General features: G+C 51.3%; 1 protein-coding gene and 1 long non-coding RNA gene across 3 annotated transcripts; one reads left to right on the plus strand and one right to left on the minus strand.

Moving 5' to 3' along the window:
- The first annotated feature begins 4416 nt into the window (after positions 1–4416).
- Positions 4417–9691, plus strand: LOC122430552. 2 transcript variants are annotated; one of them, XR_006266346.1, is made up of 2 exons: positions 4417–4497; positions 9356–9691. It is a non-coding gene; the product is annotated as an uncharacterized LOC122430552 (long non-coding RNA). The 2 variants fall into 2 exon arrangements; XR_006266347.1 differs by having other exon boundaries at positions 9360–9691.
- On the minus strand, positions 9546–19013 carry EEF1G (eukaryotic translation elongation factor 1 gamma). Its single transcript, XM_043451176.1, has 10 exons — positions 18862–19013; positions 17618–17776; positions 16889–16952; positions 16590–16732; positions 15948–16091; positions 13330–13459; positions 12911–13124; positions 10218–10390; positions 10006–10130; positions 9546–9783 (listed from the first exon to the last, which is right to left on the minus strand). The coding sequence occupies exons 1-10, from the start codon at positions 18871–18873 to the stop codon at positions 9625–9627; spliced, it is 1323 nt and encodes a 440-aa protein (XP_043307111.1). The 5' UTR covers positions 18874–19013; the 3' UTR covers positions 9546–9624.
- Positions 19014–19054: the final 41 nt, after the last annotated feature.

Below are 19054 nucleotides of genomic sequence, written 5' to 3' on the forward strand. Positions count from 1 at the left end.
GAGTGGCCGGGCCCCTGCGCGCGGAGGCGGCTCTTGTAACTCCGGCTCCAGCGGGCGGGTCTGCCCCGAGCAGTGGGGAGAGGGCGGGGCCGGGCGGGGCCGAAGCTGGGCTGGGACAGGCGAGCCGGGCCGACCCTGCAGGGACCCGAGAGCGGGCTGCTGGGAGGGCACGGGGGGCGCGGGGACCGGGCGGCGCGGCACGTCCGAGGTGCTGCCTTCCCCTGCCCCCATCTACTGCCCACCCCGGCCCCGCCGGGCCTGGATCTGCCCCCTGACTTAGGCGTGTGGCTTCTTCTGCAAGAAACTCTTGGAAGCTGGACCTGCGAATCAGCCCATTTTGTAGGAAGGACCAAGGGATTCGGACTGCGGCTGGGGGGTCTTGAGTGATTCAGACGCGACCTCCAGCCTGACGCGGACCTTTGAGATTTCTCTCAACGCTGCCCACTACCTTTCTAATCCTAGGTCCCAGGTTCTTCACTTGCTTCTTTACGCAGCTGCGCCCACTTCTCGCCCTCCCTCTTTCTGGGCGCCCCTCACCCCTCCCCGTCCCCAGAACCGGCCTGGAGACGCGGGCCCCACCTGCTGGAGTCAGGGTCACCGTGCTGCTCTGGCCGCTGCAGCGACACGGGAGTCAGGCCTGCACCCCTTGGAGGAGCAGAGTCCGCGCGGCCTACCCTGTCCCCCACTTTCCTCTTCCTATTTCTGCTCGGACCCCCCTCCTCCACCGCCCCACTCCCCTGGACGCTGGGTTTCCAATTTTACAACCATTTCCCACAGCCACTTCTAACTACACGGAGATTTTATTAAGCGTTTAATGACGGGGTGCGGGGGGCCTTCTGGCTTCACCCTCATTCTCTTTCTCCCCCATGAATCCTCTTATCCTCTCTCCTGGATGGCCACCCACTGCCCATGTGGAGCCAGTTTTCTTCTCCCCTGGAATGCTGGGGAAGTGAGACCCCAGGCCGGAGACCTGAGAAGACCTGGCCCGCTGTACCATCCTGAGTGGGCTGGGGCTGAGACCAGCGGCCCTGTCCTCTGAAATGGCAAACATGTTTACAGGCTAAAAATACCCAACAGCCAACTCCGCTGCCAGCCCTGGGGGCTGTGTCCCAGGTCCAGTTACCGGCAGAGGGTACAGGCATGGGGGAGGGAAGACCCAGCCAAAGAGCTACAGACAGGCAGGCAGGCAGGCAGATAATGGACACAGAAAGGTGGAGACACGTGTGCAGACATTCCGACCCGCACAGACATGCAGAGACACATAGTCAAAGCACAGACTTGGGCACTGGCAATCTCTCATATTTTCTCTCTCACTCTGTCTATCTGTCTCTCTCTCTCTCTCTCTCTCTCACACACACACACACACACACACACACACACACACACACCGAGTGACTCAAACCCAGAGCAGAGGCAGTTCCACCACCTGTATCACAAGCACACAATCAGAAACCCAGACTTTTAGAATCACCTCCACTTCCATTGTGGTCTGCTCCTCTTTCCCAGTGCCTACCTTATTTAAAGAAAAAAAAATTCAACTTTGCGATGCTTTAAAAAATGAAAACCAAGAGCTAATTATTTCTGATATCAATGGTTTTTTTAAATTTTATTTCATATTAAATAACATGTATTCAGTTTTTTAAATATAGACTAAGAATACAGAACAAGTGGCCTGTGACCCTACAAGTCAGATTAATCCTTGTTGCTGTTTCAGAGATAAAATCAACACCTCTATAGGGTGAAGGATGTCAGTACAGAAAAGTAGAACAATAAAAAGTAGATGATTTCCTCCACCCCCAAGCTAGTCCGTCTCCCCCAAAATAACCACAGTTAACAGTTCACCAGAGGACTTTTAACTTTGCAAAATGAATCATTTGGTTCCTTGAAAGTGCAAGGGTTTCCAATGCATGTTAAAATGGAAGCTGATTGACAGCTAGGTTTTTCAGAAAGATAGCTATGATATGATAGGGGGTCTGCACAAAAGGCCATGGAAATTTGGAGGGAAGGCTGGAACAGGAAAAGAAGAGTGTGGAAGGGTGTGGATATTGCACCTTCAACTCAGCTGGGACTCCCTCAGCCCCCCAGGAGTGAAAGAGCAGAGGCTGGTGTCCTGGGCTCAGAGCCAACTTATCAGCTCCATTGTTTGTTCTGGCCACCCTCTTGGTCAACAGAGAAGAAGGCAGGAGCGGCCGGTCTGGGGAGCAGCTGCAGAGCAGGGATTACTGTTTAGGTACTTGGTTCAGGGGCAGGAGTGTCAGGATACCTGGTGGGAGGTGGTCCTGGGGAGTAGCTCCTGCCCCCTTCTAGGCTAGGAGGGTACAGAAGGGGTAAACTAGACTCTGCTCCCTAAAAAGGTCCTGCTTGCTGCACCAAAGCTGGCAGGGAAAGGGAATATCTTCAACAGTCTTCAATGGTGCAACTGGAGACACAACACTTATAGAAATTTCTGCCACCCCTTCTCCTTCTGCCTACTGCTGTAGCCCCCACCTTTTTCACCCCTCTTCCCCAAGAGCTACCTTCATGGTAATCTTGTGACACTGCTGTACACTGCTGTAGGCACCTTGTATGTCAGCCCATTTAATCCTCACACGCAGGAAGAAAATGGTCTGGGAGAGGGACAGTGATTTACCTAAAATCACATAACCTTCAGAAGCAGGACTGAAAGTTCCCATCCACATCTAAGCCCCAGGAGGGCAGGCATTGTTTGTTTTCTGCTGTGTACTCTGTGTCTACAGCAGTGGCTGGCACCTAGCAATCATGCCAGAACACTTTGCTGAAAAATTGAATGAATGAATGAATAAACTGCATATATAACTGGCCCCAAAGCCCTTGCTCCTCTTCTTTTTTAAAATAACTTTTTTGGCCACGCATGTAGGATCTTAGTTCCCTGACCAGGGATTGACCCTGCACTGAGCCCCTTGCATTGGAAGCTTGGAGTCTTAACCAATGGCCCACCAGAGAAGTCCCCCCAAAGTTCTTGTTCTTTATACAACAGCATCCTGTACCCCACAAGTTTCCCCTCGCTCTCAGCCCCCACGTGTAGTTCTCTCATGCAGCTTTGCACAAACATTTACTGTGTCCAGCACTGGAACAGGGGTAGGTGATGGTGGTGGTACAGGTAACAGAATCCTTGACAAGATGGAATCCCTGCCCCCAGGTGCTCAGTCCAGAAGGATCTAGCCTCTGATGCTACCCTACCTTGTGAGTCCCATGCTTTGGAAAAACTGGATGTCATCTTTTCTTCCAGATCTTTTATACCCATATCTTACTCCCCCTACAAAGACAGGCTATTTTTTAGTTAAAAGGAGTTCCCTCCATCTGAACATTGTTTCAGATTTCCCCATCAAAGTAAGGGCTTTGATGAATCTGAGAGGACTTCAGCCTTCCTGCTGGTGCTTCACTGCCCTTCAGAAGCAGCCCACACCACACAGTCCTCCAGACCCACTGGAAAAGCAAGGTCAGCTCTAGGACTCGTCATCACTGGGATACCCCAGCTTTGCCAGAAGTGCCACTCCCTCCCCGGGGGTTCCCTGATTTGTAGGTAGTATGTGTGTGATGAACCCTGGGCTCCTGTGTTGCCAGGCAACGTGCCTCTGTTTTGTTCTTATTATGCCTGTTTCCATAGCAACCACAAAGGGGCGCTCTGTGGGCAGGCCCGGTGCCAGGGGATTCCCCTTCCCTTTCCTTCTCCCCACAGTCCCCTTCTCTGAAATCAGTGCATGATGAGGAAGAAAAGATGCGACTGCTCTACGAGTCATCATGGCTTTTAAACTCTGACACCAGGAAGTGAAAGGTGCAGTCTGTTCGCCATCTCTTTGAAAGCAGACTTTTCGTCCAGTCGAGGGCCCTTTGGCATGTCAGCCTTAGGAGCACAGAAATTACTGTTACCCCTTCTTTGAGTCACGGGGCATTTCCCAGATCCCTTTCTCCACCTGGTACAACACACCAACTCAGACATGAGCATCCCTGCCAAGCACCAGGCCCTTCTCCATTCGCTTTCAATTCTTTGTAAAAATATATATTTATTTGGCTGCACCAGATCTTAGTTTCGGCACGTGAAATCTAGTTCCCTGATCAGGGATCGAAGCCGGGCCCCCTGCATTGGGAGAGCAGAGTCTTAGCCACTGGATCACCCGGGAAGTCTCTCACTTTTGATTCTTAATCTATCATCTTCCCCAGTGGAGCAGCAAGCTTATTGGGTGATTCTGGGATCCAAACATTATTTTCTAAGCAATTCTCAAACTCCAAACTCAAACTCAACACAGGAAGCCGAGTCAACCCATCCTCCTCCAGCTCAATTCAAATCCCAGCCTGTATTTAAAGCTCAGGGTTCAAATAAGGAGTTCCTGAATTGCTCAGATCTGACAGCTGGGATACCGGAAACCCTCCCATTACACTCAGTCCTAATTGAGATCTTCAGGCCCAAGCAGAACCCAAGTTAAAGCTGATTAGAGAACAAGAGACAAGACCCAGGGCCCTGAGTAGAGAGACTGGGAGGTAAGAAGGCAAAGAAATGCTGTCCAGGCAAGTGAAGGGGGCGGGAAAGGGAGCACGGAGAGCGGGGCGGGAGGATGCAAGGTGACAACTGGATTCCTAGATGGCCCTGCGCTGTTGGGGCTAGGATGCTGGGGGAGCAAAAAGATAACAGGAAATGGGGACCCAGGATTAAGGGAAAGAAGTGGCAAAACAGGACTGAATGAGGCTGTCGAGGGAGGGAGGGAGGGAGAGAGGAAAAAAAAAGCCCAAAGCTGAGCTAGGGACTGGGCGGACGGACTTGTAAACAGGAGCCGAGGGAGGGAGCTGGAATGAACGGGGCAGCCAACGCCCCAGCCAGCTCCCCTCCCCAGCAGGGAGCGGGGAGCGCGAGGGAGTCGCCGGGAGAGGGGAACACCAGTCTCCTCGCCCCTTTTTTGGACTCTGCCTTTCTCCCACACTTTCCAGATTCCTCTGCTTTCCCCCCAGTTCCCCAGGGAAGGGGAGACCAGCCCAGGCTTCTCTCTCTGTCCTCTGCTCACACTTCCCAAGTCCAGTTTAAGGGGATCAGACTGAGCGGGGAAGGAAGGGCCTAGGCTGCCCAGGGCCTGAGTCACCACATAGTTGAGGTTCCTGTCACCCAAAGTCCCGCCCCTGCTACACCCAGTGCCCTCTGCCCGCCGCCCCAGGGACTTGGATCGCTGGGGCTGACCCTGCCCTAGGACCTGCTCCACTTCCACGAGCCTTACTCGGGTCGGGGCTGTCCTTCTCGGGCTGATACCACCCTCTTCCTGGCTTCCGAAACCTAGCGTGCTTGTCCGCCACTTTTGGGGGGGAGCACCCTTCTGCTCTTTTTTTTGGGAGCAAAAGTGACTCAGTTGAGCGGCTGCAAGAACTGTGGAAAGAGAAGCATGCACCCCTGATAAGTCACTTCCCCTCTCTGGACTCCAGTTTCCTCCTGGGTTAAAGAAAGGGACTACGTGCTGTGGTCTCCCGGAGGTACATTCTGTAAGACTGAGTCAAAGAGATGGGGTATTGCTATTGAACACAGTGGGATAAAAGGGGTGTGTTTGCTAACCCCTGCCCTAACAGTAGGAGTAGGCGGGGCACAGACACCGGCAAGGCAACTGTAGGGCGGCCAACACCCCAGGCAATTCGGTGACTCAGGTCCCCGCTCAGAGGGCGACAGGCAGGAAGGCAGCCCGTGCTCCCCTGTGAGTCAGGGAAATGCAGATCTCCGTGGAGAATGACCAGCCAAGGTCCCGCTATGACCAACTCTCCCTTACAACCTAGAAAGCTTCCAATCCCAGTGTGGGCCCCCGAGTCCCTTTGATGAGTGCCCTAACCTCCCTGACCCGGCTCCCACTCCTCCTGCCTGGCCTTGGCAAGCCCTCTGCCTTCCACTCCATAGCCCTCCCTACCCTCCAATGGCTCCCCTGTCCTGCCATGTCCCCTCGCTTACCCCTTGGCTCTGCCCATCCTCACTATCCACCCCCATCCTGGCAGAGCCAGCCAGATGATTGCAAAAGGGCTGAGCCAGCGGGAGAGGCCCTCATATGACAGCTGTTCCTGCTGCGGAGGGGAGGGGGCAGCTGGAAGTAGAGGGAGGCACATTCCACGGGAGATCTGATCAGAAATAGCCCCAAACCCTGAATGACCATCCAGCTCCGGCCCAGTGCAAAGCCTGCCCATTGTGTAAAACAAAGTAAGGTCAACAGGCTGTCTTCGGAATCCCGAGGAAATTAGGAAAACAAAAGGGGGTGGTTACAGCAGGAGAGGGGGCTACAAGAATGAAAAAAATCCAGGAACGTCTAGAGATCCAGGATCACGAAGGATACTTTTGCCATTGACCCAGCCCCACCTGCCCAAGACATTCTCCCTCTTCTAAGAGAGTCAAGTGAATTTAGGGTTACTCTCCAGCAACCGCCATCACCCGCCACGCCACCCATCCCTTGGGTGCTGAGGTCCTGGGACACCCCAGTCATTCCACTGGAGTAAAACACAGCCTCCTCTGGGAGCCAGGCCAGCCTGATCAGAGCAGACAGACAGGAGCAGGTGGCACAGTCTCTCTAACCTTTCTGGAGTGCCAGTATTTTAGCTCCACAGCATTAAGCAGAGAATAAAGACAGTGGATACCCCAGAATGACATTCTAACATACAGAGAACTGATCAAATCACGTGGGGGAAGTTCCAGTGTCCTGGAGGTACCACTGATGGGGTGAACCAGGGAAGCCACACTCACCCAGGAAAACCCCTTTGATGTTTGGAAGTTAAGTTTGCATTCTGAGGACATGCCATGAAAGGTTGCCATGAAAACCACGGTATCAGTTTCAGAAATGACTGGGTGGAGTCTTCAAAGCACTTCATGCCTCTCCCTTCAACATTCTAGACCCTTCCCCCACCCTTCAAAAGGGGAACTGGCACACTTGGGGCATGTGGGCAGCTGGTGGGATGGGCCCGACCCAGTGTGAGCAGCAGCTGTCCAGCTCCAGCTCCAACCAGGACACGAGGAAAAGATAATCTAGGTCTTTCTTGGAAGAACTTTAAAGGCTTTTGACTTTTTAATAAGTGACTTAAGCAGAAGCACCAACAAAGCTAAAATAAATAGCTGCTTTGACCAGTATCTACTGGTTTATCTACAAGCTAAACCAAGACTCGGCCTCCCATTGACACTCTAGCCTCTGTAAAGATTTTATCTGCAGTCAAAGGCACCTCTTGAGCCCTGGCCCCCTCTCCAGTTTCTCACCCTCTCTTTCTGGAGGCGCTGAGAATCTGTCCAGTAAACGGATGAAACAGTCTCCTCTTTCCCCCATCCTATCCCTTTTCTCCAAGACCCTGCCCTGTCCTCAGCTCTCGACCCACTCAGAGCGCCCAAATCCTTTTCCACCCCGCGACCCCAGCGCCTGCCGGCCTGAGCCGCACCCTAGGCGCGAGGATGCCAGCTCCCGCGCGAGCCTCCGGCACGTCGCGAAAGTGACTCTGCCACGGGAGACGTCCCCACCGCGCCAGCTCTCACTGGCTGCGGGTGGCGAGCCGGGCGGGGCCGGGAGCACCCACGCCCCGCGCCGGGAGGGGAGGGGAAAGGGGCGGGGCTGCAGCGCGGAGGGCGAGGTTGGGGGTGGGGGGCGCCCAGCTGGATCCTGTAGGGCCCGAGTCCCCAGCCTAAGGCGATGCGGTGACTCAGAGCTCCCCGGGGCAGGGTGGGGACCGAACCAGCTACAGATGTATTCCCCCTTACCCCGCCCCACATCTGCCGCCAGAAACTCCTGCGGTTCATCTCTTTCGAGCCCACCCCTGCAGGGTAGGGGCCGTCACGTCTCACCCCGCCTCCCCCTGGAAGGCCAACAGCGAGCCTTCTAGAGGCCACAACCCCCTCCCTTCGGGCCTCCCACCCCACCTCCGGCTTGCGGGCCCTGGCCCTCCCCCAAGCGCAGGCCTGGCCTCCTCCTCCAACCTGGCCGTACTCCTCGGCACCAAACCGCCGAGTTAGAGGCGCTGGAGGCAGGACGTGTGGATGAGTCACTCTTCCTGCAGTCTGAGGGAGGCTGGGAGGCGGTCCAGGCCCCCCACGCCAGAACTCCGCTGTCCACGTGGGCTGCCAGGCCCGCCGCAGCCCGAGCTGCGGCCCACCCAGCGGAACCGCCGCCGCTTTCCCAGGGCCTCTCAGGCTAGCCCCTTCAAACCTACCTGCTCGGCTCGATTTCTCCTGCCTCAGTCTCCAAGGTCCTGGGAAGATAAAGGGTACCAGAAAGGTCGGGAAGATTACACAAGACAAGGAGCAGGGGATGTGGAGGGAAATGGAATCCGGGAGGGGAGTTTGACAGGTTCTGTGAGGCCTAGGGCTCACGCTGGCCTGCACCTAGCACTCTTAGATCCTATCCTAGAGGAGCCCAGAATATTCAGAAGCAAGACAGGTAGCAGATTTGGATCCAACTCAAGACAGAGCTGCCAGGGAGCAAAGTCTGAGCAAGAATCAACCCATCCTCACCCAGCTGGATTCCAAATCGCAATCTTCCCAATCATCTACTCACAGAATCCCAACTGCAGTCAAGGTCCTAGCTCAATTAGTCCTACCCCCTTAAAGCTACCAGCCTGTACCCACCTGTACCAGGAAAGATCACTGTGTTCCCCTCCCTAGCCAAGAATCCCCTTCTTTGTGCCTGGCCTAAAAGGGATGGGGAAAAAAATAACCAGCTACCTATAACCTGGAGACCAGACTCACGACTTTCTGCATATGCCTCAAAATGTGAACCAAACCAGGTTTCCAAATTCACCTGAGCTGTTAAATTTACAGGGAGAATCTCCATAATGCTCTTCACAAAACACAGAAAAGACCATCAGAGAAGGGCAACTTATCTCTGAAAAGGGTGTAATAAAAATTAAGCTCAAAGGAGAAAAAAAAAACAACCAGCACTGGTCTGAGCAGGGTTGTTAAATGACATTTATGACTGCTCTACATTCCAGGAAGCAGCAGGGTGTGTTTATGGTACAGGCTCCAGGGACACCCACTGGGCTCAAAATTCTGCCTCCACCACCTAAGACGTGTGATCACAGGCAAGTTACTAAAATCTTGGAACCCCACTTCCTTGTGAGAAAGTAGGGATACCCCAGAGACGCTCTGCTGCCAAGTTGGGCCCACAGGCCAGTTATCTGTTCCAAGGAGTCTGTGCCTCGTCTTGTTGCTGGTCTGAAGTGTTAAAACTGATTCTTGGGAACGACTGCAGCCCCACCCGGCAGCGGCGGGGAGGCGTGGTAAGTGGCTGTGTGTGCTGCGCTCTCCCCCCACCAGCAGGTAGTCTCCCCCCTCACGGGGGAGGGTCTGGAACTAGGTAGTTACAAAGCCCCATGTCACCACCTCCTAACTACATCCAATCTTTCCCAGCTAGGCTAGAAGACGGTCATCACGGGAGAAGCAACGCAGTGAACAGAAACTGAGGAGCGGCTTCTCTGCTCTTCTTAAGACTTCTCTCCTGCGCAGGGAGGTCCCGCAGGCACGGACAGAACCCTGCTCCAACACATCTACTCCCCTTTGAAGAAGCCATCACCCACAAAGGAGGCAGCACAGGGAAGGGTTCAATGTTCAGTTTCCTTTAATGACCCCCATTCTCCCCGAAGGGCAGGTGCAGGCGGCTGGGCGATGGCAAGAGGTGTTCACTTGAAGATCTTGCCCTGATTGAAGGCTTTGCCCACATGCTGGAAGGCCCCTTCCCAGCAAAAGTATTCTCGAACCAGAGTCTGGGTCTCCTCGCTGCTGGGATCCAGTTTCCGCCATGTGTATGACTCGTAGTCCACCTGCCAATCTGGACTCAGCTGGGGAGAAAAAGTCAGGTAAGAAGCATGTGGTCAGGTTATCGGACACTGTCCCACACCTGTTACTTCCAGCTCAGACACCCATCATCAGAGCCCAGGACGCCTGTGAACATGACTGCTCTTTCATGGACACATTCCTTGAAGTCTCCAGGACGCCCTCTGACTCAGGAACATGAGTGCATTTCCCAAATCCTCGCCCCACCTCCCCTGCACCTTCCTTACCGGAAAAGCAAGCTCCTGGCCTCGAAAGACCCAGACCCCAGAAATGGAGCTGCTATTGTTGGTTCCAAAGAGAATGACACTGGCAAAGGCATTCTTCCTCAGTTTGTCCAATCGCTGGAACATTCCTGAAGGGGAAGAAGAACATTCAGGCTTTGAAATCACATCGCCCACTACCGTGGCCTCCCTTCCTCCCCCCAGAGCCATCCTCTCACCAGTGATGAGGTTGCAGCTCATGAAGGTCTGGGTGAGCTCTTCAGGGAAGCGATACTCAGAGTACCACAGGGACCAGCCATCCTTATCAAAGTGATCCCAAAAGTATGGCAGCGCCACAGAGAGCGTATCCTCGTTGGAGTACTTGCGCTTAAATTCATCCAACACAAAGGTACTGCACGGAGGGAATAAAGCAAGGAAGTCAAGGTGGGGAAGGTCCTACTGAGGCAACAGATGTCGCCAGGCTGAAAGAAGCTAAGGGTGTTTTCACTCCAACCTACTGCTTTACAGGAAGTCACTGGACTGGCAGATGTGTATCTCCTCAAGGGAGGAAAGCTGAGGGGTATGAGAGGGGCCCAGGGCAGCTAGGCACACGGTATGCAAAGCCCGGGGTGGGTGGGGCCCAGGAGGGCCCCAGGACCATCTGCCCCGAGAAAGGCGTGGCGAGCTGCTGCCCCCTGGTGGAGACTCACAGCAAGAACTCTTTTTTCCCGTCTGGCCCCTCCCAGGGCTCCTCTCCAAGAGTCACACTTGGTTCCTGACTCACCCAAGTCGCTGCCCACCGCCCCACCCCCATCACACAGGCCTCTTCGGGTTACACACACTATAATATGACAGCAATGTAAGAGATGAATGTTTTCAAAGGGCCTCCACGCCAAATCCTACACCCACGTCCTTTAGTTACTCTGCCCAGAAACAAGTTCAGGTGCTGAAAACACCCCAGTGGTCTCTGAAGCAATCTAGCACAGGGACAGACGCCAAGGATGCCAGCACCAGTATCAGTATAGGAGAGGTGTCTCCCACCGTGGTAAGCAGGGCTTCCGTTTTGTTTTTTTCAATTATAAAAATAGATGCTGACTGAAGATCACTTGTGATGCGTTAATATTTTAATGTATCTCCCGTTGGTGGTGTTCCAAAGACGCAGCATGTAGTTCTGTGCCTTACACAATTTGTTCACCGCCTGGTTATTGAGAATGTTTTGCAAATGTTTTAATGGTTAAATGATTTTCTACTGCATGAACGTGACATAGATCTCTTAAACACCCTTCTACTGAATGTTTAACTTGTTCAATTATTAGTATAAATAAGTCGTCAAACCCTAGAGTCAGAGACTGTTACCATCCCTCCTTTTATAAACAAATATGGTTAAGCAGCGTGACTTGCTCACTGTTATAATATAGCCGAGAACTGTCTTTTAACCCTAGGATCTTCCCAAATGCACATCAGAGACCTCATTTGAGGGGCTTTACTGCCTCAACCACCTCAGAAGTGGAGCTGGGGAGTTTTCTTTCACTTCTTCCTGAACTGTCTGAACTTTATAAACTTTATTATTCATGACCATGTGTCCATTTCTCCCCCTAAACTGAACACAGGCTCTAAACAGCTCCTGAAACAAGCTAAAGTTAACTCTGAACTCATCTGAGTCTTATCTGTCCGTCTCTAAAGACATCCCCTTAAGAATCCTGGGGAAAAGCATCTGGGCAGCTCAGGAGAGCACCATGGTAACGCAATCAACATGTATGAATAGACATGCCAAAACAGTAACAAAGAATGCGCAGTTTACTAAAGATTAATGTTTACTGCCGGATTTACTTTCTGCCCAGTGTACAGACCCAAAATATGTGAATGTTTCCAGCTAATAATTAACAGTATCTATGTTACAATAGTGTATACAGTTTGGGTTGGTTATCACATACCAAAAATGCTGCTCGCTCCTGACCTGACCTTGTGCTAAAAGGTTCAGAAACACATCTTTAAAGAGCAGCTGTTAGGAGCCTCTTGCATGAAGTGCCTGGTAGGAAGAAATCTCAGCTACAGCCCAAGTTGGTCCCCAAACTGGAAAGCAGCGGTTTCTTGCGGCAACTATCCAGTCCCATGTTTGTCGCTTATAACCGCACATACTTCTTATGCCCACCACCAGTGTGCTCCTTCATCCTATATACAAACCACTACAAAACGGGGACGTCAAACAATCCTGCATCCCAAAGGACCAACTAGTGACAAGACAGATGGCTTTGGGAAAGGCAGAGTGAGTGCGCAAGAAAAACAGAAAACAGAACTAAGTGATGTTACTACAGGAAAGACATTTCTCATACTGCTTGAAACTCTAATACGGTGACTTAGAGCAGTGGCTGAAGAAAGATATGATTCTAAAAATCTCCCCTCTACTGTATTCTTTCTTCCAAGAACCCCACACAGTTGTCCACCTCATCTGCCTCTTTCTCCTTGAGGGGTTTAACTCCCTTCGTCTGGGAAACAATCAGACAAGCACTATATAGCTATAGTCATCATTCTTTCTCTTAGTGAGCAATTTTGATACAGGCCAGTGCAGCAAAAAGACAATCAAAGGCTACTGATGTGGTGTCTGCTGCCTCAGCAAAGCCAGCCCAGCAGAGCCGATGCAAGGCGCCTCTCCATCTTCGTCCTTCCTGCACCCCTCGATGTACCAGTTCCTAGCCATCTCAAACCTTGACAAGTGCACCCAAGACCAAACAAGTCACCAGCAAGTCACCTCCACACCAAATTCTGGGCCCATCTGTTTTCTTTGCCAGAAAGAAGTTCTGATATTCTCAAATATCAGATGCACTAGAAACTTGCTTTCTTTTTGAAAATTCACCCATCTGTTGTTGATAAGCAACTCAGTTTTGTATGGACAACCTAAAATCCTGGGCCCCAAGCCCTCCAACATCCATACCTCTTGGGCAGATGGGCAAAGGGATCCTTGGTCTTCGGCTCGGCAGCCAGCGCCTGCTCACATTCATCCAGCTCCTCCTCAGGAGCTGGGGCGGCCGCCTTCTTCTCCTCTTTGCCCTCCTTCCGCTCCACCTGGGGCTTCGGCTTCTCTTCTCGAGAACCTTTCTCCTTCCGTGGGGTGTCCTTTTTAGGCTGGCTCTCTGCAAACTTTTTAGCTGGTGCAAAAGACAGGGAGAAAAGTCAGCGTCCAGCCTCTTTCCACATCCCTCCCAAACCAGGTACAAGCACAGTAATGGGAGGAAAACTGCTGGGGGGCGCCAAGTAAGGGATCCAGATGAACCCAGACAGGAAATCAAGGGGTTAAGACTGAGCAAATCAGTCCCCTGATCCTGCCTGCATGTTCCCCAATCTCAGACTTACCATCAAACTGGGCCATTTTCTCACAGAGTTTCACCTCTCCCAAGACAGCCCGGAACTGGGGCTGGTTAATGCAGGTGAGGAACCAGCGGTTGGTGTTAGGGAAGGCCTGGCGGAAAGAAGGCTCCAGAACCTGCCAGGGTGCGAGAACAGACATGAAGTCAGTGGAGGGAAACATCCTGATGTGCCTGAGACAGAGCAGGAAACCCATGCTTCTGTCTACACTGAAGCTTCAGCTCCTTTTCAGCCCCCAGACACCAGCTTTCCCAGGAGGGCTATGCCCACCTACCTTACTGGTCTCTCTCTAGCAGCCCAATTCGGTTTAATGAATGCTGGTCCCACCGCCCAATCACTATGCACAGACTTGGCAGGAATACTTAAAATCATCCCTTACTCCTTTTACAAAGCTATTCATACCTACAATTTCATGAGTCAGTAAAACTGAAAAGGCTGGGACCAACAGAGGGCTACCAACTACTCCCTCTACCAAAAGAATAACAAAAACTATCTACATGAACTGCATGATATGTGAGAAATACACGTATCATCAAAGTTCAGAAAGTAAATATTTGACAGCAAAAAAAGTACTTCCTTTCAGAAAGACAATCCTTAAACTAAGCTTCATGAAAAATTCATTTACCGTTGTTTCCATTTACCAAGATCAGAGGGAAAACAATCCTATCATGGCCACATCACCATCACTTCTGTAGTGCTGGTTCTCAAATCCTACCCCACAACTTCCAAGCTACATGCCCTTGGCGGGTTACATTTCTCTCGCCCACACAACATGCAAAGACTCACTAAGATGGTCCCCATTAGGCCTTGGCACAGGCTCTGACAAGAGTAGGTGCTTGTTTTTTGCGGTTATCACGTTACTATTCTGGACCATCATCGGTTCAAGAACTGCTGTTTAGGACCAGCAATGTGCCATCCATCTTCTTTAACCCAGTAACCTCAATGGTGATTATTACTACTTTGGTTTTACAGATTCCATGAGGAGAAAAAGACTAATGGAGTTCACATACACAGCCCCCTCCCACAGCCGCCCCCCACAACAACCAATGAGTACTGAAGCCAAGAACTATTCCAAGTTCTGCCTCCAAAGATCCTAATGCTGAAGCCGCAACCCCACCTCTGTCTTCACAACTAAACATAAACAGGCTGCCCTAGAAACATGGGAACAAACTAAACATAACAGCTGCCAAACAGAAATTAAGGGCGACAGAAGAGTACTGAACTTCTCAGGAGGGGAAGCAGTTGCAATGTAAGAAGATAGGGTTAGGGGGTCCACATTAAAGGAGAACCAGGCAAGACTTTCTCAACATAAGAACAGTCATTTGTGGCCCAAGCCATTCTGTGATCTGAATCTGGCTGTAATACTTGTCTTTGAACAGGTCATAGTAATTAATGATCATAAGGGCTTCCCTGGTGGCTTAGTGGCAAAGAATCCACCTGCAATGCAGGAGTTCAATCCCTGGGTCAGGAAGATATCCTGGAGGAGGGCGTGGCAACCCACTCCAGAATTCTTGCCTGGAGAATCCCATGGGCAGAGGAGCCTGGTGGGCTACAGTCTGTGGGGTTGCCAAAGTCAGATACAACTTAGCAACTAAACCATCAACCATCAAAGGAATAAAAGATCACAGGAACAAAAGATTAAAGAAAGAGAAGTAACAACAGCAAAGATATTATATCAGTAGTAAAGACTCCCAATCTTGTTTCAACGATAAAGACTAGCCTAAAGCCCTCAACTACCAGTTCAACTGGAACCAAAGGGGCAATGATATTGGCACTTTTTGACCCTTGTGACTTCAATTAAGGTGCAAACCATTAGCCATCCAAGCCCCTTCATGAGTATGTGTGTGCGTGCGTGCTCAGTCACGTTTGACCCTATGGACTATAGCTCACCAGACTCCTCTGTCCATGGGATTTCCCAGGCAAGAATATTTGGGTGGGTGGCCATTTCCTTCACCTTAGCTTGAAACTTCTCCAATTTTGCTGTTAGGATAGACACCTGGTGTTTTCCTTACCTGCTACAAGTAGTAATAAACCCTTCTTTGTCCTGCTCAACGCCCCTCAAGAGGCAAGCCCACTTTTCCAGTAACAGTGGTCCTCAATTAAGACTAGCTGTTGGGGCTTCCCTGGTGGCTCAGGGGTAAAGAATCCACCTGCCAATGCAGGGCACAAGGGTTCGAGCCCTGATCCAGGAAGAGCCCACATGTCACAGAACAACTATACCTTTGTGCTACAACTATTCTAGAGCCTGGAGCTACAACTACTAAAGCCCACACCCAGAGCCTGTGCTCTGCAACAAGAGAAGTCACTGCAATGAGAGGCCTGCACACCGTGACGCAGAGGAGCCCCTGCTCATCGCAACTAGAGAAAAGCCAAGGAAGCAATGAAGACCCAGCACAGCTATTAACAACAACAAAGATCCTGCATGCCCAGCTAACACGTAGCACAATTAGATAAATAAACAAATAAATACTTTAAAAAAAAGGACTAGCTGTCACCTCAGACCCTCTCACATCAGCAAAATACAGGCAACCTGGCAGACTTGTCATTGTCACTTTGTTTCTAACCTTCACCTACCCCCTGCCAACCCGATTCTTTATAAATTTCACCTGTTTATAAAGCCACAACAGGGTGCAGACAACTGTGATGTCAGCCAGCGTCACGCGTTCGCCCACCAGAAAAGTCCTCGTCTTCAAGTGAGCATCCAGCAGCCCCAGAATTCGCCTCACCTCCTCCTTTGCATTCTCTGTGGCCTATTGATTTAAAATGATCAGACTCAGCAGTGGGTAGCAAGCCCTGTCCCTGCCCTTCTCCCCCAATAACAGAACCAAGATAGCTATTCCACTAAGTCCTGGCTCACTGCAAATGAAGCCCTCAAAGTTAAATTTCTTCAGGGTGCAGTGTGGCTTCATTTCAAACTGTACTAATCACAGTCACACATCTTTGAATTTTAGAAGTCACCTTAGAGGTCATCTGGTCTAACTATACTCCCTTACCATCTGATACAATCTTTTTACAGCAGAAATCTCTGGTCTGTCCACTCAGACCTCCCACCTGCACTGGGTCTGTTAGAAAAAGAGTCCAGATACCATCAAGAGCCCAGCGCTTCCCAGCACTCCCAGCTTACATCCCAAAGATTAGGTATTTGCTATTTAGGTGTTCTTGGCATCGCCCTTCCTATTCCTTCCTCTCGGATGCTCAGGAGCTGATGCCACCCCGGCCCGTGGTCTCCCCCAAGCTCCAAGGCTCACCTGCTTGTTGTGGTGCATGATGCCCAGGGTAGGGAACACCCAGGTGCTGGCTGGTGGCACTATGTCGCTATCAGCAAAGCTCACCCACTGCACCACCTGCGCTGCTGCCTCGGGAGTACTTCCCCGCAGCTCCTCGTTGCTCACTGCAGAGGCAGAACATGAAGGTCAGAACTCTGGGGTTATGCCAAGACCAGTCCAGGTGCCTGGAAATTCCTCTCCTTGTCCACTCCAGCTCCCCCATCCTCCCCTACGCCTCACCACCTCCAGACCCTCCCACTCCCACAGTCACTGCAGATTACCATAGTAGGCAATGGCATTGCTCTCGAACACACAGAATCCATCGTCACCCTCAAAGGCTGGAACCTGGTGACAAAACAGTCAAAAGTAAAATACACAGCAGTTTCTCACTAGTCAAGTCCAGGAGGCTCAACTGTTTCAAATAGTTTTTATATAAGGCTGATATCCCTTGCTAATCCAACTCTTAATACTATCTGAAACTCAAGAACCAAAACTACATGACTAACTTGCTATCCCCTACAATGTGAACTCACATTAAGAAACCCCCCAAATTTAGATATTATTAGATATTTGTACGTAATTCCTCAATCAAATAAGCAAAAGGCAAGAAACCAAGTCCTCTACTGCAGTCTATATTATCCAGAGTATTACCACGTACTGCCCCACTGGACTTGACTTAATGATTATTCATCTACCTCCGTAAGCCTCTTGGGGCAAGAATTTCATTCACAGCATATATCTGACCTATTGATATTTGCACTGAAATCAGTCAAAATTCATTCAGTCTGCCTCAAAGAAGCTTGTGAATTTTACAGGAAATCACTGAAGAATTCTGTACTATTTTTAACAACAATCACCATTAGCTCAAAATAAAAGTTTTTTTAAGTGTAGGGGAAAAAAATAACATGAAAAGATCCCATTTAAAGACGGAAGCCATTTTCAGAGTGATGGCTTCTCAGTTCTCCTTGGGTTCTCAGGACCAAAGGCCCCTCTTCCACTTCCCTACTCACCTTGCCAGCAGGAAATTTACGGAGAAATTCGGGGGTGCGGTTGGTTTGGCCAAAATGGAAGTGGGGTGGTGCGGAGAGCACGCGGACCTGAGCCCCGCTGTACTGAGCGGCAATGAGGGCCTTGAAGGCCCTCCAGTTTTCAGGGTACGTGTACAGGGTCTGTGGGGAAAAGATGCGGAACAAAAACATTAATGACTAGAAAGGTCCCAGTCCTAAAGGTTTCCGGGGAATGACTTCCCTGAGTAATCTCAATCCGTTTCACCTCACTCCCTCTGGTGAACAAAGTTAGTTCTTCCGTGTCTGCTGTCAAGTGTAACCAGAGTCCCCTGAAATACCGAGGACAGAACTACACACCGACTGCTAAATAAAGCTTGTTGACAGATTTGACCTTCTCTAAGGACGTCTCTAGAAGCATTCTCTTCCCCTCAAATATATTTTCAAGAAATACAGAACTTCTAGGTCCCTCAAACTCCATCTGCCAACAAATACACAGCCCTCCCTTCCCAGAGCCCTTGTTCATTCATTCGTGGTTCCCGAGTGCCTGACTACTCTACTGCTGAGCCGCTCACCCTTCAGAAGTATCACCCTTGTTTCCAAGACTCACACATCGACCAAGACATTTCCGAGCCCCCTCCGAATAGCCACGGGAACCGAATGGCATCTTAAATCAACTCGGTCTCCCTAAAAACCCTTTCATTTCTTGTCACGCATTCCATCTCTCCTGTCCCGCAGTGAGTTCTCCGGGTTGCCTTCTCCCCTTCTATTAACCTGGCCAGAGAGGTCCAATTGGCCTGACTTCCCTGTCCGGAGACTCTTCTCGCTCCCAAAACCTCCCCGGCGGACCACCCTTAACCGTGGCCAGCCGTACCTGCCCATAAAGACCCTCCTCTTCGCCCTGTCCCTCCTGTTGCCCCACAAAACGGTCGCAAAAGTTTTGCCAACCTGCCCGGATCCCACGTCTCGAGGCGGCAATGAACCCGAACTGCTTTATCAAGCTCCAGACTGCCAGAATCTGGCATCCCTTTTCTCCTCTACCCCAGACCCTTCCACCTCTTCGGCCTCCCAGAACCCCAGCCTCAGTTCCCCTCTGGGGCCTGGAGGCCCTACTCTCGAACAGTACGATCTCTAAACCCCGGGTCAGTTCCTGACTCAGCTGCAGAACCCCTCTGACCCCGGCTGAGCCAGCTCAGGCAGAGGATGGCGTCGGATAGGATGACCTGTATCGCCAGAGCCGGCAAACTTACCCCAGCCGCCATGGTGATTCCGCAGAGAAAGGGGGTGGGGTTCTCCGCGCTGCCGCAAAGTAAGTCGTCAGGGAGAGAAGGGAGGGGGGAAGGGGAGAGCCGTGGAGAAACAGCAGCCGGAAAGCGAGGACGGCATAGAAGGCTTACGCACGACAGTTCGGTATCCCGCAGCAGCTGAATGGAAAAAGAAGTG

This window comes from Cervus canadensis, chromosome 29 (assembly GCF_019320065.1).
Source record: "Cervus canadensis isolate Bull #8, Minnesota chromosome 29, ASM1932006v1, whole genome shotgun sequence".
Taxonomy (NCBI): domain Eukaryota; kingdom Metazoa; phylum Chordata; class Mammalia; order Artiodactyla; family Cervidae; genus Cervus; species Cervus canadensis.